Consider the following 27,291-nt stretch of genomic DNA (forward strand, 5'->3'; position numbering starts at 1 on the left):
AAAAAAAAAAAAAAAAAAAAAAAAAAAAAAAGATCTATTGGAAACTGAAGCTCTGAGATCCTTGGAAGCTCTGAAGCTTTTATACTTTATGTGTAAAGTAAGAGTGACATTGTGAAGTTGCATACACTGGACTCTGAAAAGTCATCCCAACAGAGAGCTGAGTCATCAGAGAAAGCGTGGAGAGGCAACAGGGACAAATGCGGGAGCTGGGAGCCTGAGAGCTTCAGACAGGGACTGAGAATTTTGCACGTGGTTCAACAGAAGCTCCAGCTCTCCTATCTGCACACCATACTGAGCACTTGGTACCTCTGCTCTGGCAGCTATTTTATTGAATTAATGTACTTGTCACCCTCCCCATAGAGACCATCACAAACAAGAGTTTCTTAAGGACGGGGAGCTTGTCTTTTTATTATTTGGAAGTTGCATTTCTTATCTACTTTTTTTTCCCTAGAAGAGACATGCATATTTCTTGTTTCCTGGGCTTTTTGACTTCCCTTCCTGCCTTACGTTTCTTTCTTTCTTTTTTTTTTTTTTAACATCTTTATTGGAGTATACTTGCTTTACAATGGTGTGTTAGTTTCTGCTTTATAACAAAGTGAATCAGTTATACCTATACATACGTTCCCATATCTCTTCCCTCCTGCATCTCCCTCCCTCCCACCCTCCCTATCCCACCCCTCCACGCAGTCACAAAGCACCGAGCTGATCTCCCTGTGCCATGCGGCTGCTTCCCACTAGCTATCTACCTTACGTTTGGTAGTGTATATATGTCCATGCCTCTCTCGCGCTTTGTCACAGCTTACCCTTCCCCCTCCCCATATTCTCAAGTCCATTCTCTAGTAGGTCTCTGTCTTTATTCCTGTCTTACCCCTAGGTTCTTCATGACATTTTTTTTTCTTAAATTCCATATATATGTGTTAGCATATGGTATTTGTCTTTCTCTTTCTGACTTACTTCACTCTGTATGACAGACTCTAGGTCTATCCACCTCATTGCAAATAGCTCAACTTCGTTTCCCTTTATGGCCGAGTAACAGTCCATTGTATATATGTGCCACGTCTTCTTTATCCACAATGGAACAGGATAGAAAGCCCAGAGATAAACCCACACACATATGGTAACCTTATCTTTGATAAACAAGGCAGGAATGTACAGTGGAGAAAGGACAGCCTCTTCAATAAGTGGTGCTGGGAGATGTACCCGGACAGGTACATGCAAAAGTGTGAGATTAGATCACTCCCTAACACCATACACAAAAATAAGCTCAAAATGGATTAAAGACCTAAATGTAAGGCCAGAAACTATCAAACTCTTAGAGGAAAACATACGCAGAACACTCTATGACATAAATCACAGCAAGATCCTTTCTAACCCACTTCCTAGAGTAATGGAAATAAAACCAAAAATAAACAAATGGGACCTAATGAAACTTCAAAGCTTTTGCACAGCAAAGGAAACCATAAACAAGACAACCCTCATAATGGGAGAAAATATTTTCAAATGAAGCAACTGACAAAGGATTAATCTCCAAAATTTATAAGCAGCTCATGCAGCTCAATAACAAAAAAAACAAACAACCCAATCCAAAAATGGGCAGAAGACCTAAACAGACATTTCTCCAAAGAAGATATACAGACTGCCAACAAACACATGAAAGGATGCTCAACATCATTAATCATTAGAGAAACGCACATCTCCCTGTTTCTTAAGCACAAGCCTGCATCTCTTGATCAAGAGAACAACTCATTGGTTAACCTGAAGACCGTACTTCAGCTGCTTCAGGAAAGCACTGGTGAAATTATTGAGACTTTTGCATTTAAGTGAAAACCAGTAGGACTTATAAAAATGTGACTCTGGATAAAGGAAATTTGAGCTGCTACCATTCCTCCTGATGATAGTTCCAGGATGGAAGAGTAAGAGAAAAATCTTCAGGAACCAAATCATAAGGCAGATAAATTCCCAGGGGGAAAACCATTCAGAGCATGGATCTTGAAGAGCAGAGAGGCCGTGGCTTGGAGGAGACGACTTTGACAGGCTACTCCATTTCTTCCTGTTTCCTAGGTTACTCCACGTGTCACACAGCCACTTACTGTGGTTCCTTCCCTCATCCTTGATGAATCCCACCACTGAAAAATCCTGTAATCGTTACCTCTGAGAAGCTCCACTGCTCACTTTTCTATGTATTTTTTCATGTCTGTTATATGTATGCTTGCATAGACAGATATACCTGTATACACATCGCCAGGAAGAGAGCGCAGTAACTATGATCTGCTTAGATCTTAAGTGAACTAAGGTTTGGAATGTGTATCAGCCCCAGCCATCCTCCCAACTCCATCTCTGGACACTGCCCACATCAAATTGTCAGTATTTCTCCACTGTAGTCTTCTCCCCAAGATCTGGCTCAAACTTTTTCTGAAAAATCCTTCACCATTCTCAAGCGAATTCAAGCCATCGTGTTCTCCAGGTGTTTATGTGTGCATTCTTTTTTTTTCTCTTTTAAAGTGTTATCATATTACTCTGATGTTTAAGCATACATATATTTCACTGGACTATGAGCTTTCCCAAATCAGGGCACATATCACATAGCTTGTAATAAGCATGCGATCAATATTTGTTGAATAAATGACTAATAAAAGAAGAGAATGAGTGAAGACTTGTTGAATTTAAAGGATTTAAATTTTAAAATAGAAAGACAGGATATAGTTACTCACCAAACTGAAAATCTGTGTTTCTCCAGTTCCTCCAAATAAGATGTATCCTGAGAATAATCTTCAATTTCTCCAGTTTTCCAAGCAGTTGATTTTTCCTTCACAGAATGAAATGAAATTAAATAAATGGGGAGAAAAAGTATTTTAGCAGGGAGCAGATAGAAAGTTTACCTGGCTTCAGTGACAATTTTCCCAGAATGACTTATGGAATCATTGGTCATACAGAAACATAGTTAGCCATGATTTTGCATTGAAATTATGGCTTTATATTCCAGATTCTCTTACTAAATTTTCATGTCTATATTGGCAGACTGTGACATGTTCCTTTTCGTATTATCTCACATGGAACAGATTCTATAAATGTTGTTAGAATGAAAACAACATCATAACCATGGTTATGGTTTTCGTATTAAATCCAGACTACTGCAAGTAAAGAAGATGCAGCTTGAACTAGCTTTTAGCAGAAAGGAATTTGGAGAAAAGTTTGACCAGCCAGGCTACTGCGAAGGCAAGGAGTCAGCTGGATTTCTGGACTAGGGGAGCAAAGGAATCAAAGGCCACCAGGATTCCTTTCCACCCTACCTCTACTTTGTTTTAGCAGGCCGCTTCATGTTAGCATTGGTTCCAAAAACTCCTGAGTTCCACAGTCTCAATAACATCAATTTAAACTCAGGACCATACAATGTCTGTGGAGCTGATTTATGAGAACTTGAGAAAATCATGTGACCCAGGATGATGGTTCCAGAAAACAGATTGCCTCATTGGAGAAACTAAACCCTATAATTCAACCAAGGATTCTGAAGAGCCCGGCTTTGGAGAGGAGTGGGGAGAGAGGGAGCATCTAACCTAGACAGACTCTTCCCTCTTCCACCAAAACAGTTAAACTTTTATCTGTTTATATATTGAAGTCTCCCATACAATTTAATTACAAAATACTGCTGACAAAAAGGCATTTGTAAACCACTAGCTACAGAAGAAGTTAGACAGGACTGGCACTTATAAGATAGTTGTGCTAATGTTCTTTCCTTTTCTTTAGACCCTTCTCAAGTGTTTTTGATCCTAATTTATAAGAGGCTCCTTACTTGAAATTCCTTGACATCAATTCATACAAGTTTTAGCACAAGTCTGTAGCTGAAATATTTTGCAATTGCAGGATGCTTTTGGGATGCACAGGTCGTAGTAACCAGGAAAACCCTGGAGTGAAACTCAGGTGAAACAGATGCGTCATCAAATCTCCACAAGGCTCATTTCTTTTATTATAAAATTGATTGATTTGATCACCTTAAGAACAAAATTCATTTATGAGAGCCATCAACTGAAGGTACCTTTGGTTGTGGTCTTTTTTATCTTTCTCAGACTCTATAGCTCCTGTGCCAATAAAGGTACTTTTAATCAGATTATTTACTGTTGGTATTTTTAATTACTCCATTCCTGAGTAAGTTAAAGTGTGTCAAAATTCTTTAAAATATATGAGAGCTCTGAATTGTCCCAACTAAACAAACGTATTTGATTTGCACACCTTACCTGACTGCTAAAAACATGCTTTTGTAGGTATTTAACCTTTAAATCAGATGGCATTTTTATTTATGAGATGTTTACATACTTTATTCAGTCTTACTAAATAGAAAGTTGAAATGGCTATCAAGAATTATACCAAGGATGTGGTTTACCCACCAAACCTCCTGATTTGTTAAAAAATACGTGTTCTATGATATAGTATATTAAACTGCTTTCTATTTGGTTAATCGGTTAATGTCTATCTTGATTGTTCAACTAAATTCATGGTAAAAATGGTATGTAGTATATATTTCCATGTATCTTTCACAGCTCCTAACACGGTAATAAGCACATAGTAAATACTCAAGAATTAGTTATTAGAAGTCACTTCATTAAGTATTTATATTACAAGGACAATGGACTACCTCAAGTTGCTAAGTCACAAAGAAAAACACCTGTTAACTCTAAAAATAACAAAAGTTTTCTGAACCTTTGGATTTCCTTTAAAGAATGTTTAACGTAACGTGCTAAAAATTCCTTCAAATGGGTGTTTTGGAAGACATAAAGTCACAGACACTTGTTCATCTCCAAAGAAATGAACCCAAAGAGGAACAAAAACCCAAAGAAAATAAGAGTTTTAAACCCAAAAAGATATAAATATGTACAGCAAAATTCCCAGGTGAGTGAGTACCGGAGTGTGTGAGCCTGAATGAATGTTCACATGAATACACTCAACAATCTGATCGACCAAGCACAAATTCTTATCTTGAATCTATGCCCAACAACTAATACATTAAATAGGATATCATCAACATTTAAAGACAGAAAATAAATCCTCTGGTCCATGACAACTTTAAGTCCCTGAAGCCAAAGAACATCGTTATTAAAAAATAATAATAATAAAGTCTTCCAACAGCATTGTCTTTAGAAAGATGAATATCTATACTTTAAAGGAGAAATTGGTGGTGCAAATTTGTTCTGGAATGGCGCATTTCACATATCATCTGTATGGCTACTCAGAGTCTGACCGATCGCAGAAACCACTAGCAAATATGTAAATATAAATTGCTAGAATTCAGAATACGATTTTCAAGTTCACGAGCTAAAAATGTGGTCTGTGAGGATGGCCATTCAAATACAGCATCAATGAGGAAGCAATACACATGCACTCTTTCAAACACAACACAAAATGAGAGCCAAGAAGTGTTTTATAGAATTTTCAGAAACTAAAGTGTATTGTGTTGCAGTCAACAGGGCCAACAAGTGACGGTCAGAAGACTCTCATTCGAGTCTTCTCGCTACTTTGGAAACTTAAATTATTTAAAGTCCATGAATTTGAGTTTTTTAATCTGAAAAATGGAGATAATATTTGTCTTGCATAGATCGCAGGATTTTTTATGAAGACAAAGTGATATAATAGCTATAAAATTCTTTCTGGGGATGGAAAGGATAGAACTTAACATGCTTTAGGACATTAAGGATATAAGTAGCATCTGGTACAGTGCAATATATAGCGTGGGTGATCAAGGGAACATTTAACATCCTTTATTGTGCATTTATTACAGCATTTCTAAGAAGCTGCCTAGTAGAAAATACTATAGGAAGACTTAAGATATTAATTTATTAATATTAAGATATTAAGATAATATTAAGGTATAAGACAAGATATTAAGTCTCAAAGTTGCTCCTGCTCGCCGCAAACAGAGAAAGCCCACATGCAGCAACGAAGACCCAATGCAGCCAAAAATAAATTGCTTGAAAAAAAAAAAAAGTTGCCCAGCTCATGAAATGAAAGACCCATTTAATTGTGTTATATGATAGAAAGCAAAGCCCAGGGTTCCTACCTTGTCGTTTAGAGGTTGTTACCCCTTAGCAATAATTCCTTCCACGGACCATTTGCTTAATGAAGAAGGGTGATGATGACGGGACCGATGAGAAGGTAAGTCTTTGTGCAGAGAAAGAGAGCTTGCAGTTCACAGGTCAGTGGCACCAGTGCAGTGGAAAAGCACTGCGGCTCTGGCACAATTAGGCTCCACTTAGCAGCAGCATTTTTTCCCCAAACTCTTTACAGGGTCTTTGTGCAGAGCTCTGGGGAGCACTGTTCATCTGCCCATCTGGCCAGATGAAGAGCAAGGGGATTGTTTCATCAAAAGAGAGAGCCTTAGAAAGAGGAAATAGTGAATAAAGAGCTGAATCCTGAGGATTATGAATGCTTTTGAACTGCCCTGGGAAGATCAGAAGTGAACAGCACCATTTTTTAAGAAGGCAGGGGAGGACAGTTTGGGGTGGACGAACGGTGCTAAGAGGCTTGTGTTAATAGGATCACAGAACTGCAAGTCATCGATAACAACAACAAACACCAGGTGCATCTGAAGTAACAAAGCAAATAAATATGACATCATGTTCAGTTCCATCAGTGTTGTTATTATCATCTAAAAAATAAAAACCCATAGCTCCAAATCAAATCCAGCCTAAATCCTGAGACCATCCAGCAAGAACACTATTTCCTCTTTCTTTAATTCATTTCTGATGTGTGTTCCAGAGAATTTTTCAGGACAGGCTTTCTATCAGCAGTATCCAGGGAGAAGCAAGGTGCTCCTTCCTGGCTTGGTAGCTCAGGATTTACCCAGAGAGACCTCTCGGGTAACTAACCCCTTGGGTTTCTGTTTCCGCCCTCTGGATGACAACTAACATCTCTGACCACTTTGGACCACATATTTTGATTGTTTTCTGGCTCCGTGTTATTTGAAAAATGAATGCCTCACGTGTGGAGTTCAATATTAACCTCAGTTTCCCCACAGCCACCCTATCAATTGCCTGGGTTAGAGTCTTTAACAGCAGTTGAAGATTCAAATTAATTCCTATTACTATGAGAAGATGAGGGGAAAAAAAAAACACACTTAAATTGGCATAGAGGGTCTCAGATTTAGATTTAGTAGATGGTATAACCTCCCTTGTACTCAGTCACTTGCAACTTGGGTGTATTTCTGGCTCTGTCTTCCCACAGCACTGATGTTACAAAGACGTATTACCAGCAGGCACAAAGCTGCTTCCTAAAGCAGTTCAGAGTTAAGACACCTTCTCAAAGTGCCTGACCCTCAGGGAAGAGCTTACTCCTCCAAACAATCGACTAGCAATTTGGGGAGTATAACATTAAAAATAAAATGAAAAAGAGAACTCCTGAATTGAGCGGTGAACTCAGAAAACATAGGGAAGAATTTTAGGTTTTCTGAGTGATTGCATTCTTTCTCATCTTACTTAATTCAGTCTTTCTTCTAATCTCAAAATTTATGATCAACAAATGACATGAAAATTTTACAAAAATATTTAAAATGCTAATATTAGGTCCACAATATCCTAGAAATCTCACAGATGTATCCTTCCTTTAGCCTCCAAAAAAATATACATAAAAGTGCCTAATACATAAGATGTATAAAGGATGTAAGTTTTTTTCCTTTGTAGCAAATTGTCCTTGGTTTCCATAGCCTATTCTTTAAATTAAGGTTATAAGACCCAAGAAGTAGAAAACATACACCTGGCTGAAAGGACAAAGAAATAAACAACTTTTTGAAGTATTATTTCATGATGGATACAAATATGGATTCTAGAAACAGACTGGTTCAAAGCCCAGCTATACACTTGTCAACAATGTTTTTTTTTTTTGGCTAAGTTGCTCCATCTCTCATGCCTTATTTTTCTCACCTGCTAAATATAGAAAATATGTCAATAGCAGTATCTATTCCATTAGTTTGTTGTGAGAATAAGACAGTCATTTGATGTGAAGGACCTGAGAACATTTTCTGGCCTCTAGTAATTTCCTAGCACTCAGTGAATGTTATCTTTCACTGTTACACATTTCACTAAACTTTTGATTTCTAAACTTTCTTCTTCTGCAATACAAAAACAACTGTAATTGTAAACGCTGTTAAGTAGTCATCTAGACATTAAAAACCCATTTATTTGGGGTGGCGCAGTGGTTGAGAGTCTGCCTGCTAATGCAGGGGACACGGGTTCGAGCCCTGGTCTGGGAGGATCCCACATGCCGCGGAGCAACTAGGCCCGTGAGCCACAACTACTGAGCCTGTGCATCTGGAGCCTGTGCTCCACAACAAGAGAGGCCGAGATAGTGAGAGGCCCGCGCCCCGTGATGAAGAGTGCCCCCACTTGCCACAACTAGAGAAAGCCCTCGCACAGAAACGAAGACCCAACACAGCAAAAATAAATAAATTAATTAATAAACTCCTAGCCCCAACATCTTCCTAAAAAAAAAAAAGTGTACTTTAAAAAAAAAAACATTTATTTGATTAGATGGTTGTCCACTATTTAGAGGTGGAAACAAGGTTTACTTTAAGATCAGTCTTTAGAGAATGGCATGAAAGTTGGCTCTATAGACCTGTATTAGTTTAGTCAGCATACTGGAGTATAAAGATAATAATTCAGATAATTTGTATGAGAAAGGGCAGGGTTGGAGAGAAATCCTTTTACTTTGATTTTCTAGCCAGGCTAAATTTTCTGAATACTTAAAACTCGAAGTCATTTGGTCTATATAGATAAAGATTTTGGAAATGGTTAAATATCAAAAAACGGGATCCAGTAACACGAGTAAAATTAATTTAACCAACGTTTGGAAACCCAGGCTATGTAATTTATATAAATTCATCAGGATAGTTTCTGGATTGATTTCATGGCAGCCAGGATCATGCCAAATAAATACAGTACAATCAGCACATTTTCTAATCACCCTGCCCAAGATGGAAAGAGTCTTGTAGACTGGTTAATTTAACTAAAGACTTCAACTGCTTAAAGAAGTCTGATTCGGATGTAATAAAAAATTATTAGCATTACTGATTTCACAAACGTTAGCTGCTTTACTATGCCCTGCACTTCAAAACCTGCTTTGATGACCAAATTACTTTCTACCTGGAAATATATTTTAAGAAAACATAGTTAATAATCAGGACTGTCGTTTTCATGGTCAAAACCAACTTCTATAGCCTTCATCTTACCTTATTGTGTAATTCAAGGTCTTCTTTTGAGAGACTGAGATCACGGTCCATAGGGCAGGGACCAATTTTATTAGAAATGCTTCCTAGGGTTAAAAACAAAAGGTGGAAAAAAATATTATAGATTTGTACTTCAGAGGATATGTAAGCTTACACTGCTGAAATCTAAGAGTTTATATAAAGCCTGACAAATGGGGGTAAAAGAAGGAATTCTCTGGAGGCTCTGAGTTGTTCTATGCTCCCAGTTTTAATTCAGTCAATGCATGAACTTCAAGTAGAACTTTACCATTGGCCACACCACGGGGATGTAATTTACAAGCAGCAGCTGTGTCTGATCTGCTTTCCGGGTAGGATTCTTTATCCTCAGCTATGTTTCTGTGATCAAGTTTTCAAAGAAATTTCTCTGTGCCTCACACCAGTATTCCATTATAAAACCTTGAGACTAGACAGTTCTGTTATCTGTGTGTACCCAACACTTCTCACCTGAGCTACCTTTATCATCTTTTGCAAGACTTGTTTTATATCAGGGTTTCTCAACTTCAGCACGAGCGACATTTTAGATTGGTTAACTCTTTGTTTGGGGGCTGTCCAGTGTTTTGTAGGATGTTTAGCAGCAACTCTGGCCTCTACCTACTAGATGCCAAAGGCACCCTTTACCTCCCCAGCCCTCCCCTAGTTGGAGACAATTAAAAATGTCTCCAGACATTGCCAAATGTCCTTTGGAGCAAAACATCCCCAGTTGAGAACTACTGCTCTAGATCAAACATCCCTTGCAGATAATGTGTTTTGCTCATCCTTCTCCTATTATGTCCAGCACAGTGCCTGAAATGGAATGCCTCCTCAACAAATGTTTCTTAAATTATAAACAAAGAAAGATAGTACATAAGCAGGTATATCTTTACCTTTACGACTGTCAATCCATTGGCTTGACCTCTCACTTCAATGAGCCCGTGTGCTAAGGCCTATCCCCAGCATCTTGTGACAAATACCCTGGCCCAGAAGCTGCTAGAGATTGGAGTACCTTAACAGAGCCACAGCTCTTACCAAGAGGTTGACCCAAAATCTTTTTTTTAAAAAGTACACATGCATCATATACCATGAGCAGTCACAGCCTTGCTGCCTGTCCTCTTCTCTCCCTCTAGGGATTAAAGGCTGCCATCCTCAGCCCTTTGGAATTGCCTTTGTGTATGTTTTTAAATGAGCTTTCCAGCGTGTAAAATGTTGAGGACATGGTCTCCCTGTCTGCATGCTTTGGAAAACTTTTCCTCCCTAAAGATGACCCAGCCAGCCTCATGAACATTCTCTAAGTTTTTTATAGTGCTGGTCGCTGAAGAAAAATTCTTTTACCTTTGCTTCATCTGAAAATGTCTTTATATCAACCTCAATTCATGAAGGATTTTTTGCTGGATACAGATTTCTGAATTGACAATTTTTAGCATTTTACATATGTCATTACATTGACTTCGGGTCTCCATTGTTTCAGATGATAATGTCCATCATTTCTCAGATCACTGTTCCCCTTTTTGTAATGTGGGTTTTTTTCCTTCTGTCTACTTTCAAGATTTTTGCTTTAACTTTGTTTAACTGTGTTCAGCAGTTTCATTATGGTATTTTAAAATGTAGCTTCCCTTGTATTTATTCTTTCGGGGTTCACTGAGAGTATTCAATCTATGAGTCAATATATTCCATCAAATTTGGGGGATTTCCAATCATCACTTTTTTAATACATATTTTCTTCCATTTTATGACCATCTTTTCTTACCTAAGATTCCCATTGTATGTATGTAAAACTATGTGATACAGCCCCATGGGTCTCTGAGTCTCTCTCCGTTTTTCTCCCAGCTTTTTCTTTTCTGTATTTCAAATTCGTTAATTTCTTTTAATTCTTGGATTCTTCAGTTCTGAAACTTCCATTTGGTTACAATTTTATAGTGTCCATATCTCTGCTGAGATGACCTGACCATTCATTAAAACCATACTATCCTTTAATCATTTGAAAGTGCTTTTCAAAAAATTATGAACATGTTTATAATGGATGTTTTAATGGTTTTTCCTGCTAAATTTAATATCTGAATCATCTTACAGTTATTTTTATTCACTGTTTTCCCTGTCTAAGGTTTATATTCTCCTGTTTCTTTGCATGTCTAATAATTATAGATTATATAATGGACACTGTAGAACTGTAGGAGACTCTGGATTCTGTTATCTTCCTTGGAAAGATATTCATATTTTTTTCCTAGTACACAGTTCAATTACTGGCTAATTTTATTAAACTTGCGTAGGCTTAAATTTACATTTTTTCTTTCTTTCTTTTTTTTTTTTTTTTTTTTTTCTGCATTGGGTCTTCGTTGTTGTGTGCAGGCTTTCTCCAGTTGCGTTGAGCAGGGGCTGCTCGTCGTTGAGGTGCTCAGGCTTCTCATTGCAGTGGCTTCTCTTGTTGTGGAGCATGGGCTCTAGGCATGTGGGTTTCAGTAGTTGGGGCACGCAGGCTCTAGGGTGTGTGGGCTTCCGTACTTGTGGCACATAGACGCTAGAGCACAGGCTTGGTAGTTGTGGTTCACAGGCTTCAGTTGTTGTGGCTCGTGGGCTCTAGAGTGCAGGCTCAGTAGTTGTGGTGCACAGGCTTAGTTGCTCCACGGCATGTGGGATCCTCCCGGACCAGGGCTCGAACCTGTGTCCCCTGTATTGGCAGGCAGATTCTTAACCACTGCACCACCAGGGAAGTCCCTAAGTTTACATTTTGTTTTAGCATTTCTGTGAAAAACTAAGAGTTTCCAAGCCACTCTAACTTACCAGAACTCATCTTCAGGTCTCTAACTCTTCTACCATTACTGTCAGAGCTTTGTTTTAGGCTTAAAATAAGCCTCTCTAGAGCATGGTCTTTATTCCTAATATGCAGACTTTTGGCATCTCAGTTTGCTGTCAAACTGAAAATGAGGTATTAACATGACTCTCCTGACTTGAATGCTACCTCTGTTCCAACTCTAGTTATCGCTGTTCTTCTCTCAGGTCCATAGTCGTCACTTAGCAAACCTCCGTTGTTCTCCCTGTGGTCATGTACAGCATTACCCTCAGCTAAGGACTCATGGCTGGGGAGTGGTCCCTGTCCTGATTTCTGGGCTCCTCTCTGCACAGCTCCCTGCTCTTTCTCACTCTGCAGATTCTAGCTACTTTGTCTCAGCTCAGTGGGACTTTCTCTGCTTGGATTTTGCTTCACTGCTTTAGAGGCGGAATTTTTGCCAGGTAGACAGCCAGGGTTTTCCTCAAAAGTTTCTCTTCTCTCTGGGATCAGCAAGTCTTGTGCTTTCTGATGGCCAATGCTCCATGACAATGAAAACATTAACATGCTTCATATGTTCTCTCCAGTTTAATGGCTGATTGTAAAAGAAGAGCTAGTCTGGTACCAGCTACTCTGCCCTAGCTAAAACTGGAAGTTGCAGTGTTGTTTATTTTTTAATTAAAAGTAGGAATGGATACATAAATTGGTCACAGGCTAACTAGCACCCATGTTTACGTGTCAGTAATACAAATATAGGTTAATTACTTTGAAAGTCCACTTTATTTTATGGAACCACTACTCAATTTAATTATCAGATCATCTTATATTGAGAACAAGATGAAATATTTACAAATAACTGTAACCTGTTGATGCCTTTGGAATGTGTCATCTGGGATCACCCAGAAAAAATAAATGGAACAGTCATATTTTTAATAATACATGAGGTGCACAAGGAAAACACTTGTCAAAACTGTATGATGTTTCAGTACCCTATCTATATATAAATGCACATGTTTATAAAAGTGTGTTTTCCCTGTGTTGGGCTAATCTTTTTTACTTGGCATATTTTTAATGGTTTTTTCCAAATGACCTTTGTAAAATTAATCAAGGATCTGACACTGTCCTTTGGAGAAATGCAAAGAAAGAATACTGCTTACAGTAACTTTTGCACGAAGAACAGCCAGAAAATGACAAAACAGAGAAAACATTAATACTGAAAAAAACTAAAGCCTGAAACCGGAACTAACTGAAAAATGTTGCCTTTTTGTTAGTAATATTTTCGTGGGTCTCTGAAATTTTATTTTCCCTTTATTTTCTAAACCACTGTCTTTGTTCTTAGAGATCAGATGGATTTCTCAAAACAATCTAAGTAAAATACACCGCAGTTTTTCAAGAGCTCTAATAGTGAAGAGCATCTCAAATTAAAGATGAGTAAAATGTACAGAAAATATGTGTAAAAAATACAAATACAGAAAACCTAGAAAAATATCTGCAGTTAGACAGGATGGAAATCTAAAAAGAAATTAAATGCAGTTGTAATACATTTCCTATTCTTTTCTTTGAGAAAATTACTACTGAAGTGAGGAATTTCTTCCTCCTGTAATTTAAATGTTAAACTGCCAGATGTGTGTCTCATGCTTGAAGAGTCGAAGCTTTGCATTATTTAGCATATTAAGAATCACAGAATTTTAAAAAGGGCTCCTTTATTGCCTGGAGGTTCTAATTAAGTAAACCTTAGCCTGGTACATTTAAAACCTGCAATACAAGAGATTTTGTTCTCTTTTTTTTCCCATAGTCAAATCACATCTATATAATAAACATGGAAAATCTGAGATGATATAATTTTTCTTTTGCTTGAAGAATTAAAGCTATCTATTATTTTAAGAAGTTTTTAATAGAGGCCAGCAATCTAGAAGACAACTCAGGATTCAAAATACTTTTTAATCATTGCAAGTTGCTTTCCTTATTTATACCAAATAATGTGTGTTTCATAAAGGCAGTTCTATACTATCAATCTTACTCTCTCTTCCTTATTTTCCCTGTCTCTGCTGTGATCTCAACTATTCTCCTGTTGTTAGACGAAAACAATGCTAAGGAGCAACAAGAAGATCATAGGTTTTAGATTGATATTATGTTTTTGTGCATTTCTGTGTGCTGTTTATCCGTGTTAAATATCTGATCACACAGCACTAATTAGCTGTCCTTTCAGCAATTTGCGGAAAGAGTTTCAGCAGCTAAAGTAAAAACCATAATCAAATGGAAGCTCTGTAGGCACCCAACATTCATAAATCATTCCCTTAAATACAGTTATTTTTGCCATTGTAGAAAATGTCTAAGGTGTCAACTCTGTCCAAATATACCACTTAACAGTAACTATTTTAGTAAATTGACTTGAAATGCATTCAGCTTACTGACAGTTAAAGCACATGATCTAGTTCACAGTACAAATGAATAGGTTATAGGCCAAAATAAATACCAAAGTACGAATTCTCAACGACACGTTGCCATAACCATGGCTGCAACCACAGACCAAAGTCTCAGCATTGTTTATCTACGGCAGAAACAGATGCTTAAAATTTTTGAAATCTGGTTGTTTATATCTAGTTTCTAGTTAAGAAAGTAAAAATGTTTTAACCACTTTCAAAATAAGGGTTGAATATCTATTTGAGGATATTAACAGTGAATGAACTAGAAATTACATAAATGTAGGTAATGACTTGATAACATTCTCTGCTAGCAGCATAGATTGAACCTATAAACTAACTTCTTGGATGCTGTCAACATAAATAGATAAATGTTAGTCATAATGTCAAGGAACAAATTCTATCTTTTCTTCATGGGAAGAACAAATGAACAAACTGATCTTCAAAAATGAGACTCTTGACAAAGGGCAAGTACCATAGAATTGGGGTTCAGGCTTGGCCAGGATTAGTTCCCCTAAAGCCTCAAATATTTAGTAAAAGGTAAAGTGCTCCTACTATTTTATGAACTGCTTTCTTAGAAGTGTTAAGAAGCTTAATGGTTTCCTACTTGGGAATGTTTTAATATTAGTGACATCAGGAATGCAACAAAACTATTCCCAATTTCACTTCTGCCTAAACCTCTAAGGCATAATCTGTCCACATAGACCTCAACCCATGTGGCACTTTGGTACCACTTATGAATATCAACAGTTAGTTGATTGATAATAATACATTATATTTTATGCAGTATTTTTCAGTTTATTAAAGCAGATTTACATATGTTACTTATTTAATTCAAGTTATTTTGTTTACCTTTATAGCCAGCACAGAACCGTAAATATTTCTGCCATCATATCAACCAGTAGTGATCTCTGAATATTTTGCATTTTCAGGATGAAAAATAGACTCATACATGCATGTCTTGCCTAATAAAATATTATTGTAATGTAAGAGCAGGAATATACGTGGTTATTCTTTCCAAGAATAATTTTTAAACATCACCCATTTCTGCCATCCTTAAAAAGATTGCATCCTTTTATGAAAGTTAGCTTCTTTTTCCCTTATTCTTAAAAATATTAAACTCTCCATCTTAAGCACAATGAAAGAATTCAGAAAATTTAATATGCTGCTCATGAGCTTTCCTTGGTTATCATCACTGACAATTTCATTGAACTTAGAACACCCAAAGCTACTTAGAATAATAAATTATTTTACCCACTAGTAAGTCCTTATTGTTAAGAGAAAATTACGGGTAAGGACAGAGGGAATCACTGCCCAGTACTGAAATTAAGCAGGATATGGACATAGCCAAGTGCATTTTTCTCATTATAGTAACTAATACAATAACACAAAGGTGATTTAGTGAGCACCTACTGCATGTATTGCACTCTACATAAACTACTACTAATCCTCAAGTAAGGCCTGTTATCCTCCCTTTATAGGTAAAGAAGCAAATGTTCACAGATTAAGGAACATGATAAACTACATTAAAAGGTAAGAGTCAGGGTGTGAATGTAAGCCTCCCTGCCTCCTATATCCACATTCCATTTCTTCCATGAAACGTGCACAGGTCTGCATTCTCTTTCAATTTCTTTCTTGCACATTTCCAGTAGGTAGACAGAGATCAGGGCTAGTTGTCACAAAAAGAAATAAAAACAGAACGTTGACTCAACACCCTAACTGTTGACTTTTAGCTATTCATACTAGGGAGAAGAGGAATAGTAATATCTTGAAGAAAATAATGGTAATAGCTAACATTGTTGAGTTCATACTACATACCAGGCTTTATAGATTTCAATGTCCCAAGTTAGTTACTAATTTTAAACTCTTATCCTCAAAACTGTTTTAAAACACTTCAATGAGTAATAGATGTTACCAATTCAAATTTTACCTCCTTCCCTGAGGATATTATGCTAAGTAAAGTTTGCTAGTCACAGAAAGACAAATATTGTATGGTTCCACTTATATGAGGGACCTAGAACGGTCAAATTCAGAGAGACAGAAAGTAGAAATGATGATTGCTAGGGACTGGAAGAAGGGTAAAACGGGAAGTTATTATTTAATGGAGAGTTTAAGTTGGAGAAGATGAAGAAATTCTGGAGATGGATGGAAGTGATGGGTGTACAACATTGTTAATGTACTTAGTGCCACCGAACGGTACAATTAAAAATAGTTAAAATGGTAAATTTCATATTATCTATATTTTGCCACAATTAAAACATGTTTTACCTCCATATTCCTCAAGCCCTAAATGAAATGCCAATAAACTTTTAAAATGCTGTAGTGCCCCCAAAACAAAACAAAAAACTGAGGGGACTTCTGGTTGGGACCAAATGGTATACACTTGTTTCTCCCTTCTTCTCCTCTCTAAGCATAACTAAAAAGCCTGGAAATAATGTAGGATGTAGCCAAAGGAAGTTCTGAAAGTTATAAAGAGGATGGAGAGATGATTATAGACCCCAGGCCTAGAGCAACAATATAGGACAGGGCAGCCCATGCTCCCTCCCACGCCACCCAACAGAAGAAAGTAATCCAGAACGAGCATCTCCAACTCTGTCCTATTAGCAAATAGTGGTCCAGGTAGGACCCTATCTACCCTTAGAAAGGAAGTCCCACCAACGTCAGGTGAGTCCAGCAGCACTGGAGAGCAGGATAGACCAGAACCTACTGAAATAAGCATCCAGGTGGTGCCCTCTCCTTCCCTGCAGCTTGAAACAGCCTTCCTCCCACCAAGAGACGACAAACAGGTGGCCAAGTGGTACCAGCAGGGGAATCCCACCACAATTAATTCCTAGACCAGAAAGTTTCTTAACATCCTGAGGCTGGAGACTCCCTTCCCCACCTAAAGGCAGCAGGTGGCCAGGCCTGGAGAAGCTCCTTCTGTCTTCCCAGACGTCACCAGCAGGGTCCAGTGGGTGTGCCCCAGATATACAAGCTGAATCACGCAGACCAAAATAGCACATTTTCCAATTGCTGAAAGAAAGATTTGTCAACTACAAATTCTATATCCAGTGATTATCCTTCAGGAATGAAGGCAAAATACATTCTCAAATGAAAGGAAACAAAAAGAATTTGTTGCTAGACCTTCCCTAAAATAATGGCTAAAGAAAGTTCTTCAAACAGAAAGGAAATTATAAAAGAAGAAATCTTAGAGCATCTGAAAGGGAAAAAAAGAAAACATCAGAAAAAGCATCAAAGATGAGTATATATAATACACTCTTTTTACCCTCATGGGTTTTAAAAATCACACTTGATGACTGGAACAAAAACCGTAACACTGTGTGGTACCGAAGACAATGATATTTAAAAGTGGGGAAGGTAGGGCTTCCCTGGTGGCGCAGTGGTTGAGAGTCCACCTGCCGATGCAGGGGACGCGGGTTCGGGTCCCGGTCCGGGAAGATACCGCATGCCGCAGAGCGGCTGGGCCCGTGAGCCATGGCCGCTGAGCCTGCGCGTCCGGAGCCTGTGCTCCGCAACGGGAGAGGCCACAACAGTGAGAGGCCGGCGTACTGCAAAAAAAAAAAAAAAAAAGTGGGGAAGGTAAAGGGACTGAAATGTAAGTAAAGTACTTACACTTGACCCAAAGTGTAAAATATTGACACCAGGAAACTGAGATAAATCAACATAAGTATAATGCCATACCCAGAGCGACTACTATGAAAAGTACACAAGAGATTTGTTCAAAAATTATCATCAAATCAGGATGGAATCCTAAAGAGGGTTCAAGTAATGCACAGGAAGGCAAGTAAAGAGGAACAGAGGAACGAAAAACAGAGGAAATAATGAGAAAACAAATACTAAAATGGCAGACTTAGTCCTAACATACCCAAAGTTACCCTATATGTAAATGGTCTAACTATACCAAGTAAAAGGCAAATATTGGCAGAGTGAATTTTAAAATATGACCTAATTATATGCTATTTACAAAAAAAATGCACTTCTAATCCAATGACAGGATAGATACGTTGTATTTTCATTTTTATTCAGTTCAAACTTTTTTGAGACTTTGTTGTTTTGCTCCACAGATTATTTAAAAGTGTGTTTAATTTCTAAGGTTTTAAAAGTTTCCTTTTGGTTTTATGTTAATTATTTCTGGTTTGATTTTATTATGATTACAGAAAACATTTTGTATGATTTCAATTCTTTTCAATTTTATGAGGTTTCTTTTATTGTCCCAGGATATATTTGTAAATGATTCATGGGCGCTTGAAAAAAATGTATATTGACCAATTTTACATAATCTCCTCTAGAAAACACAGGAGAAACACTTCCTAACTCATTTTATGAGACCATTATAACAATACTGACACCAAAGCCAGACAAAGACAGTACACTAAAAAACAAAACTACAGACCAATATCTCTCAGAAACTTGGAAAATTCTCAAGAAAATATTAGCAAATTGAATCTAACAATGTATGAAAAGAATTATACAGTTTGAATATATGGCTACAGTAATCAAAGCTGTGTGGTGTCGGGACAGACATGTAAGTCAATGGAAGAGAATAGAGAAGCCAGAAAAAAAGTTTAGAAAAATATGCTAAGTGGCTGATTTTTAAGAAAGGTGCAAAACCATGTCAATGGAGGAAAAACAGCCTTTATGACAAATGGTGTTGGAGCAACTGGCAAAAAATAATAATAGTAAAATAAAATAAATTAACCTAAACTTCATTCCTTATGTTAAAAATAATTCAAAATGGATTTGCTTTTTGAAAAAAAAACAAAAACAGGAGAAAATATTCAGGAACTTCAGGCAATGAGTTCTTAGACTTGACACCAAAGCCTGATCCATAAAAGGAGATTGATAAATTGGACTTCATTAAAATTCAAAATCTTTACTCTATGAAATACCCTGTTAAGAAGATGAAAAGGCAAGCTGTAGACTGAGAGAAAGTATTTGCCAAGTCCATATCCAACAACTACTGGTTTTATTCAGCATGACATGTATTACCGGCAAAAAATCAAGATGATGAACCCCTGATTTTGCTCCGACAACTAGTTCATCACACTTTATTTCATGACAATTATTCATACACATGACGCCTGATTCCTGCAAGTCTGAAAAAGGAAAAAAAAAAAAAAGATGTTTTATTACAAGTTTAGGTGAAGGTGTAAGGAGATACTATTAATTGTGGTTCAAGAAGAAAATGCTGCAATGTTTTAAGAAAATGCTTACACCTTTTAAATATTTGATCTTAGAAAGTTTGATATGCATGTGTCTGTGTGCACATGTGTTAATATTTCAATGCTGGAGAAGACACACTTGCTGATAAAAGCAATACACCAGCCTGAATATAGATCAACTAACTAATGAGAATTTGTTTGGAAAGAGAGGGTTAATGGTATGGGAGGAGAAATATTTGTCCTTTAGTGTTCTGTATTGCTTTTCACTGAATTATGTTTTCACAATCTACGTCTGTTAACAACATTACCGCAGCCAATGTCTTTAACACTAGCATTATGCCTTGTATATGCTTATTTCTATGCGTGTTGAAAATACTGCAGGATCTTTTTTACTACAACTTTAAATCTACAAAATTCTAAACACAAGATTCTAGTGAAACAGTTCTGTGTTCATTTAACAAGTTATAGACTACAATCTTAACAAAAAAAAATAGTTGTGGCTTTGCAAACAAAGGTTGATCACACTCGCTGGCCTCTAGTAATGTAAAATCTTCAATGTGTCATGTATTTGTGCTACAGAGCATCGAGTCCTTCTATCCTTCATTGCCAAGGTGTCAACATTCAAGAGCAGACTGACTTTTCTTATAAAATGAGTTTAATACCAAAAAAGATTGCTTTCCCTCCTATCTCATGCTAAAGGAAATATTTACCTGTTTCACTCGAAAGCCTATTTTTCTAATTTATATTTCCTATTTCTTACTCCATATGGATCATCTAATTAGACTGAATGGATCATTGTGGATAAAAAGACTGTCGCTTTCTGCCAATTTTAATTTCAATGATTTCCACATTGAACAAAGTCAGTCACATGCTCATAAGAAAGAGAACTAAATCAGTCAGACCACTGAAGTGTTCAAAGCCAGCCTCATGTTTAGAAAGAGCTAATGAACCCATTTATTCACATGAGGTCTCACAATGTCATTTATTTTTTATTCCCATTTGGAGTTTGACGAAGATAATACTGAGCCAAAGGAAATGCTACCTGCTAAAGACTTGCAGAAAGTACCTATAGTGTGTCCTCTTTGGATAAATGCCAATCCATGTTCTACGTATATGAAGCATCTAAAATTGGCAAACTCATGGAATCAGAGAGTAGCATGGTAGATGCCAGGGGCTGGGGGAGGGGGAGGATGGGTATATGCTAATCAACGGGCCTAAAGTCTCAATGATGTAAGATAAGTTCTAGAGATCTACTGTACAACATCACATCCAACTACAGATACTGTATCGTACACTTAAACATTCGTTAAGAGGGCAGATCGCACACAGTGTTATTACTACAATAAAAAAAAATTTAAAGAATGGAAGAGCCTGCAGTAAAACACCAATATCAATATCATAAACTGGAGCAATTGGAAAGCTACGTCGGATGGGCTGCTACTTTGTCACGTGTAAGGAGCAAATCCTCCCCAGTTGGTCATGGTTTCTTTCGTCATAATTTGCGTTAGTAAAAACAGAATAAAAGTACATTTTATCCCTACAGTTCTTTATTTCCAACTTATCCAGATTGTGTGTTCAGCTCTGGGGACTTCTGGGAATGTCCAGATTGAATAATGGGGCCAGAGACAAGTGTGTCTTGTCACAGGTCTGTTGTAACCCTTCCTTCCTAAACCACTGCTCCCAAAGCTTTTTAGAAATGCTCCAATTGTCCTAACCTGCTAGGTCCATTTCAGTGTCTCACATTCAGTCAAGAACTATGATATTATTAGTTGTCTCTATCCACTTCTGCAATATCATTTTGCAAGGACGTGTGTCCTAATACTGAGGCACTGAGTATCGGCAGACTAAATGAGAGAGATTGGCCAAGGAAAAATGGAATTATTTTCATAGGCAGTACATTTTTAGGAGTGATTGCTGAAAACACAAGGCACACTTGCGTTTGTTAACATATTTGCCACAAGAGATTAAAGATCACACACAGACACAGACGCACAGATGTGCGCGCGCGCACGCACACACACACACACACACACACACACACACACACACACACCATGATGTGTGTGTGGAGGAAAGAGTATTTATTACCCCTGCCCTAAAGACCATGGTCAGCAAAGTGTGTATACTGAAAACGATTTTCAATTGTTTCAAAAAGAAAAGGAAGTTCTTTAGAAAAAATAATGACTTCGTTAGTAGCTCTAAAAATATTGATAATTTGAGGGGTTTTGAAATGGCTTATGCCAATAGACTGGGAGAATGATAAACCTGTTTGAACGATAACACAACCCCATTGCTTTTTTATGTTCCTTACTGCACTGTTTAATAGCACAGGCAGAGAGGAAAAATTGACTGTGATGAATATATGAGACCAAATAAAATGTTAGGGGTGTAAAATGTCCTGAAAACACAAGCTGTAATCTGATGTTGTCGATCTAATCCACACACACTCTGTAATTAGAAACATATCGGAACAGGGCAGCAGCACATTTGTATTTTTCCCTCAGACCCTTTTTTTGATCATTCACATGTGACACATTCATTTTTATTGCCATTTCCACTTAAAAAATTTTTTTAAGGTAGCATAAAACCGCCCATAATGTTTTGAGCCCTTCTAAATTATTTTTCAGTTTTCTCTCCTGAAAGGAAATAACACAGCAAAGATTCTAACCTGATGGAAACGTTTTAAGCCCATCTCATCTCTCTGTGCTCCAGATCCTTTTGACACACCCTTCTCCCTTCTTTCTTAGCGTTAAACTGCTTCTCCACTTCCTTTACATCAGTGGGAACACTTCCCTTATGGGTGTCAGGATCTCTCAGAGGGGTCAGGGGCTGCCCCGCAGAGGAAATGACAAGCTGTGAAATGGAAAAGAACAATTTCTTCCACATGTTCCTTTGCTCCTGGAGCAGTGCGAGGTTGTCAGCCAGCATCACTTTGGAAGCAAGCAGGACTCTGCATCGTAGTCCTGTCAAAACTAATTTACAATTAAAGACCTGCACGACTGCTTAAAGCTTTTTCAGTTCCAGCAGTTTTCTGAAATGACTTTGAGATTGAAGTGGTTCAAACCAGAAACCATTGTTGTAATTAACCCCTAATGGTGAAGAAGCTCACAAAATCAAAGTTTAAAACAATTATCATATTTTTTAATGAAATCTGTTAAAAAATACAATCCTTACTCTACGTCCAATTAACATCTGTGTGGAGTTTCCCCACCTGAGCCCCAATTTGGGGAGTTTAATGTTGCAGCTATTGGAAGTCTTAGTCTGTAAATAAAGTTACAAGGTGACAACTTCATTGATCTGTAAGAAGGAAGGGAGGAAGGAAAGAAGGAACAAATGAAGAAACGAAGGAAGGAGGGAAGGAAGGGAGGGAGAAGAAAGGAAGGATTTACCTTGACCGTTTGATGCTTTTTAAAAAAAGATTTAAATTATTTTAAAATATTTTGCAGCATTCCTATGATTTTAAGCTTTTGTTTGTTTGTTTGTTTTGGCCGAGCAGCATTTCGTGTGATCTTAGATCCTGACCAGGGATCGAACCTGTGCCCCCTGCCCCTGCAGTGGAAGCGCAGAGTCCTAACCACTGGACCGCCAGGGAATTCCCAGCATTTCTATGATTTTAAATATTTAGATGCGTTTCCATGATACACTAAATAAAGGCATTTTAAAATTGCAGGTAGGGCTTCCCTGGTGGCGCAGTGGTTAAGAATCCACCTGCCAATGCAGGGGACACGGGTTCGAGCCCTGGTCCGGGAAGATCCCACATGCCGCGGAGCAACTAAGCCTGTGCACCACAACTACTGAACCTGTGTTCTACAGCCCGCGAGCCACAACTACTTAGCGCGTGGCACACCTACTGAAGTCCGCGCACCTACAGCCCGTTCTCCACAACAAGAGAAGCGACCGCAATGAGAAGCCCGCGCACCGCAACGAAGAGTAGCCCCCGCTCTCCGCAACTACAGAAAGTCCAAGTGCAGCAATAATAGACCCAATGGAACTAAAAATAAATAAATAAAGTAAATAAACTTACTTTAAAAATTGCAGGTAATTAGTTTTTTATGCAGATTAATCCCTTTGAAACATACTATGGTTCCCTGAGGTTCAATTCTGCACTTAGATAACCAAGTTAGATCACTTACGCTGTTTGAAAATCTAGAAATCCACGAGAACAAACGTCACGTCTAAAAACTGCCTCAACATTTCACCAAATGGTGATTCTGAAGTAGGCATTCCAAATTCTTAAAAGCTTGGACATATTCTGTAGAAGCACTCATTCCTTAAAAGCTATACGAACATCATTAGAGTTACACACAGCAGGAAATGATTCGGGACAGTCTCTCCACAAACTCACCTCTGTCAAAAGCAGAGTTAGGTGTACTAGTTTCAAATAACAGATCCCTAATTTTCCCACAGAAACACGTTAACAACAGACTTACAAATTACTAAAAAAAAGTCTATATCACTATGGTCTGGGGTAATCAATAGTGCCTGAAACTTGCTTTCCTTACCTTACACTTGAGGGCACGGTGGCCTAAAGACTTCTGGGAACACGTTGTGTAGAGCTGTCTAAAACTAGCCACGAGCTCCCACACAGTAGGTCTCTTCATGAATGAATGCACTAAATAAGCTCTAGTGACCAGCTTGTCCGTGGCTCCCTGTTCTGAGTTCCAGTTTTATGGGTCTGAGCTGCTCTTCATCTGTGCTTCTTCTCTCACTGCTGTTAATTAACTTGCCCTCCATTCTGCCTCTACTTCACGGCGCAGGTGGGGCATAACAGTATATACCTATACCAGGCAGAACCCTCTCCCCAGGCTGCTTAAAAAGTCACTGAAATAGAACCACACACATATAGCCAATTGACTTTTGACAAAGGTGCAAAGGCAAGTCAGTGGTGAAAGAACAGCCTTTTCAACAAATAGTGTTAGAACAACTGAACATTCATATACAAAACAGTTTACCTCCAAGGGATCATTGCTCTAAATGTAAAATGTAAAACTAGAAAACTTTCGGAAGAAAACATGAGAAAATCTTGTGACAGAGGATTAGATAAAGAGTTCATGGATGAGATATCAAATGTACGATCCATTTAAAAAAATTGATAACTTGGCCTTAAACAAAATTCAAAACTTTTACTCTGTGAAAGACACTGTTAAGAAAATTAAAAGTCAAACTGCAGATGGGGAGAAAGCATTTACAAACGACATATCCCACAAAGGATATGTATCCAGAACGTATGAAGAACTGTCAAAACTCAACAGTAAAAAACAACAAAAAAAGTTAAAAACCCAATTTAAAATTGGGCAAAAGACTCGCACAGCTCCTTCACCAAAGAGTATATATGGATGTCAGATAAGTGCATATGAAGATGTTCAATGGTGTTAGCCATTAAAGAAACACACATTGAAATCACAATTTTGGATTTAGTTTGAATACAAATTAGAATGACATTTAGAAAAACTGACAACACCAAGTGCTGATGAGGTTGCAGAGCAACTGAAATGCAAAGTTGTCACTGCCACTCTGTAAAATGGTTAGGCAGCTTCTTATAGCATTAATTATACACATGCCATACAACCCAGCAATTTTACTTCGAGGTATATATTCTAGAGAACATATAAATACTGTGCTCACACAATCACTTGCATATGAATATTTACAGCAACTTTGTTCATAATCGTCAAAACTAGAAACAATCCATATGTCCTTTAATGAGTGAACAGATAAATAAGCTACGGTACTTCCATGTAATGGAACATTATTCAGCCACAAGGAGGAATGAACTGTTGATACAAACAACAACTCAGTTGAATCTCAAAGGCATTATGTTAACTAAAAGAAGGCAGTGTCAACAAAAGACTACATACTGTATGACAGCTTGAAAAAAACAAAAAATCTCTTTTTTTTCCATAATGATGGAAAGAGATCACTGGGTATCAGGGCTTAGGGCTGTCGGCTGGGAGTGAGTAGGGGTGTGCCTACAGCAAACAGATAGCACAAAGGAGGTTGTTTGGGTAATGGAATGGTCCTTTATCCCGACTGTCGTGGTGTTTACATACATCTACGTATGTGCTAAATTACACAGAACTGAACACCCTAAGAAAGTCAATTTCACGTATTTTAGTTTAAAAAATAAAATAAACTGTTTGCTTGACTTATTTCCACAGAAAGGAGCTGTAAGCCCAGACAGCACTCAGATCCATCTCCATTTATTCATTCAGCAAATATTCACTGAGAGCCTGCGGTGTGTCAAATGTTTTTGTAAGCACTGGGTACATGACTAGGCAAAGCAAGGATCCCTGCCTTCCTGGAGTCTGTAGTCCAGCCACACCTCTTGATGATAAATTTCTAAGACTCAACCAAGTAAATGGGGCACTGAGGTAAGGACAGAGCTGGTACCTTCAGAAGCACCCCTGCATCTCTAGGCTCTTTATCTCTAGGCTTCACCTCCAGAGTTAAAGGAAGTGTACAGCTGTTTCAAGGTCCCTAATGAGAGTGTACCATCTACAGCAAGACTACAGCTTATACCATAATTAGGCCACCTCTTGCCCCTTTCTTACCTTCAGACACCAAAACTAGACAGAACTCCAGCATTCCTGCTTTGTGACAGACAGAAGTTTCAGGTAACACAATATAATCAGACCAAATTAAAAGATTAATGACATCACTTTAACATTTATTATCTCATTTGATTCTCTCCACAAGCCTGGAAGTAGAAGATACAGCTATTACGATTCTTATTTTACACACATGATGAAAGCATCTCACAGAGGTTTCAAATATTAAGTAGTAAACTTGTGATGCACGCTGGTGTTCTGTCGTCAAGACCATACTGCTTTTCCCTCTACCATAGTGCAACGGTCAACTGAAAATAATTCCTTTGTATTTCTTCGCTTGGCTAATCCACAGTTGCCTAAGGAGTGCATTAATTCACACTTATTTACTCAACAAATCTTTACTGAGAAATTGCTCTGTGCCAGTGGTGGCACAAGCAGACTTGGTTCTTACCTTCACGAGGCTTGTAATCCAGATGGGCAGGCATACAAATGAATGCAAAACTGGTATAAAGGGAAAGAACATTGGAGAAAGTCATGGAGTCATTGGATAGGGCCTCCTTGAGAAGGAAGTTTTAAGCTAGATTATGAAGGATGAAAAGTTAGTCGCAGTTAATGCCTCTTTCAGATAGAAGAAACAGCATGAAGGAACATCCTCGGTGGAAATTGCTGTATTTCAAGGAATTGAAGAAAATTAGAGCAATCTGCAGCTGCACATCAGTGTTTCTCGACGTTGGCTGCATGTTAGAGTCACCAGGAGAAGTTTATTAAGAATAAAGGTGTCGCGCTTCCCTGGTGGGGCAGTGGTGGAGAGTCCGCCTGCCGATGCAGGGGACACGGGTTCGTGCCCCGATCCGGGAAGATCCCACATGCCGCTGAGCGGCTGGGCCCGTGAGCCATGGCCGCTGAGCCTGCGCGTCCGGAGCCTGTGCTCCGCAGCGGGAGAGGCCACAACAGTGAGAGGCCCGCGTACCGCAAGAAAAAAAAAAAAAAAAAGAATAAAGGTGTCCTTTGGTTCTGTCGACAAACCCTTATCTTAAAAATACCCCAGACTTTATATTCTTTTGCTATCACCCCAGTTCAAGCACTGTTATCATTCAGTAGGATTCCTGCAGTAGTAGCCCGATTGGTGTCAATTAATCCATCTGTTAACCTGAAGTCAAATAAAGTCCCT

At 38.1% G+C, this 27,291-nt stretch overlaps 1 protein-coding gene across 1 annotated transcript in view; it reads right to left on the reverse strand.

Annotated features, from left to right (window-relative positions):
* The window catches only part of LOC113631603 (uncharacterized), a 147,262-nt gene that overhangs the window by 70,910 nt on the left and 49,061 nt on the right, over window positions 1–27,291 (reverse strand). The window contains exons 5-6 of the mRNA XM_027128175.1: window positions 9,214–9,294; window positions 2,712–2,832 (exon numbers count right to left, since the gene is read on the reverse strand). Of these exons, the coding sequence (XP_026983976.1) occupies window positions 2,712–2,832; window positions 9,214–9,294 (202 nt within the window). The remainder of the gene's footprint in view (window positions 1–2,711; window positions 2,833–9,213; window positions 9,295–27,291) is intronic.

The sequence above is a fragment of the Aethalodelphis obliquidens genome, unplaced genomic scaffold (genome assembly GCF_003676395.1).
Source record: "Aethalodelphis obliquidens isolate GAN/ISIS:26980383/991018 unplaced genomic scaffold, ASM367639v1 scaffold34, whole genome shotgun sequence".
NCBI classification, from domain to species: domain Eukaryota; kingdom Metazoa; phylum Chordata; class Mammalia; order Artiodactyla; family Delphinidae; genus Aethalodelphis; species Aethalodelphis obliquidens.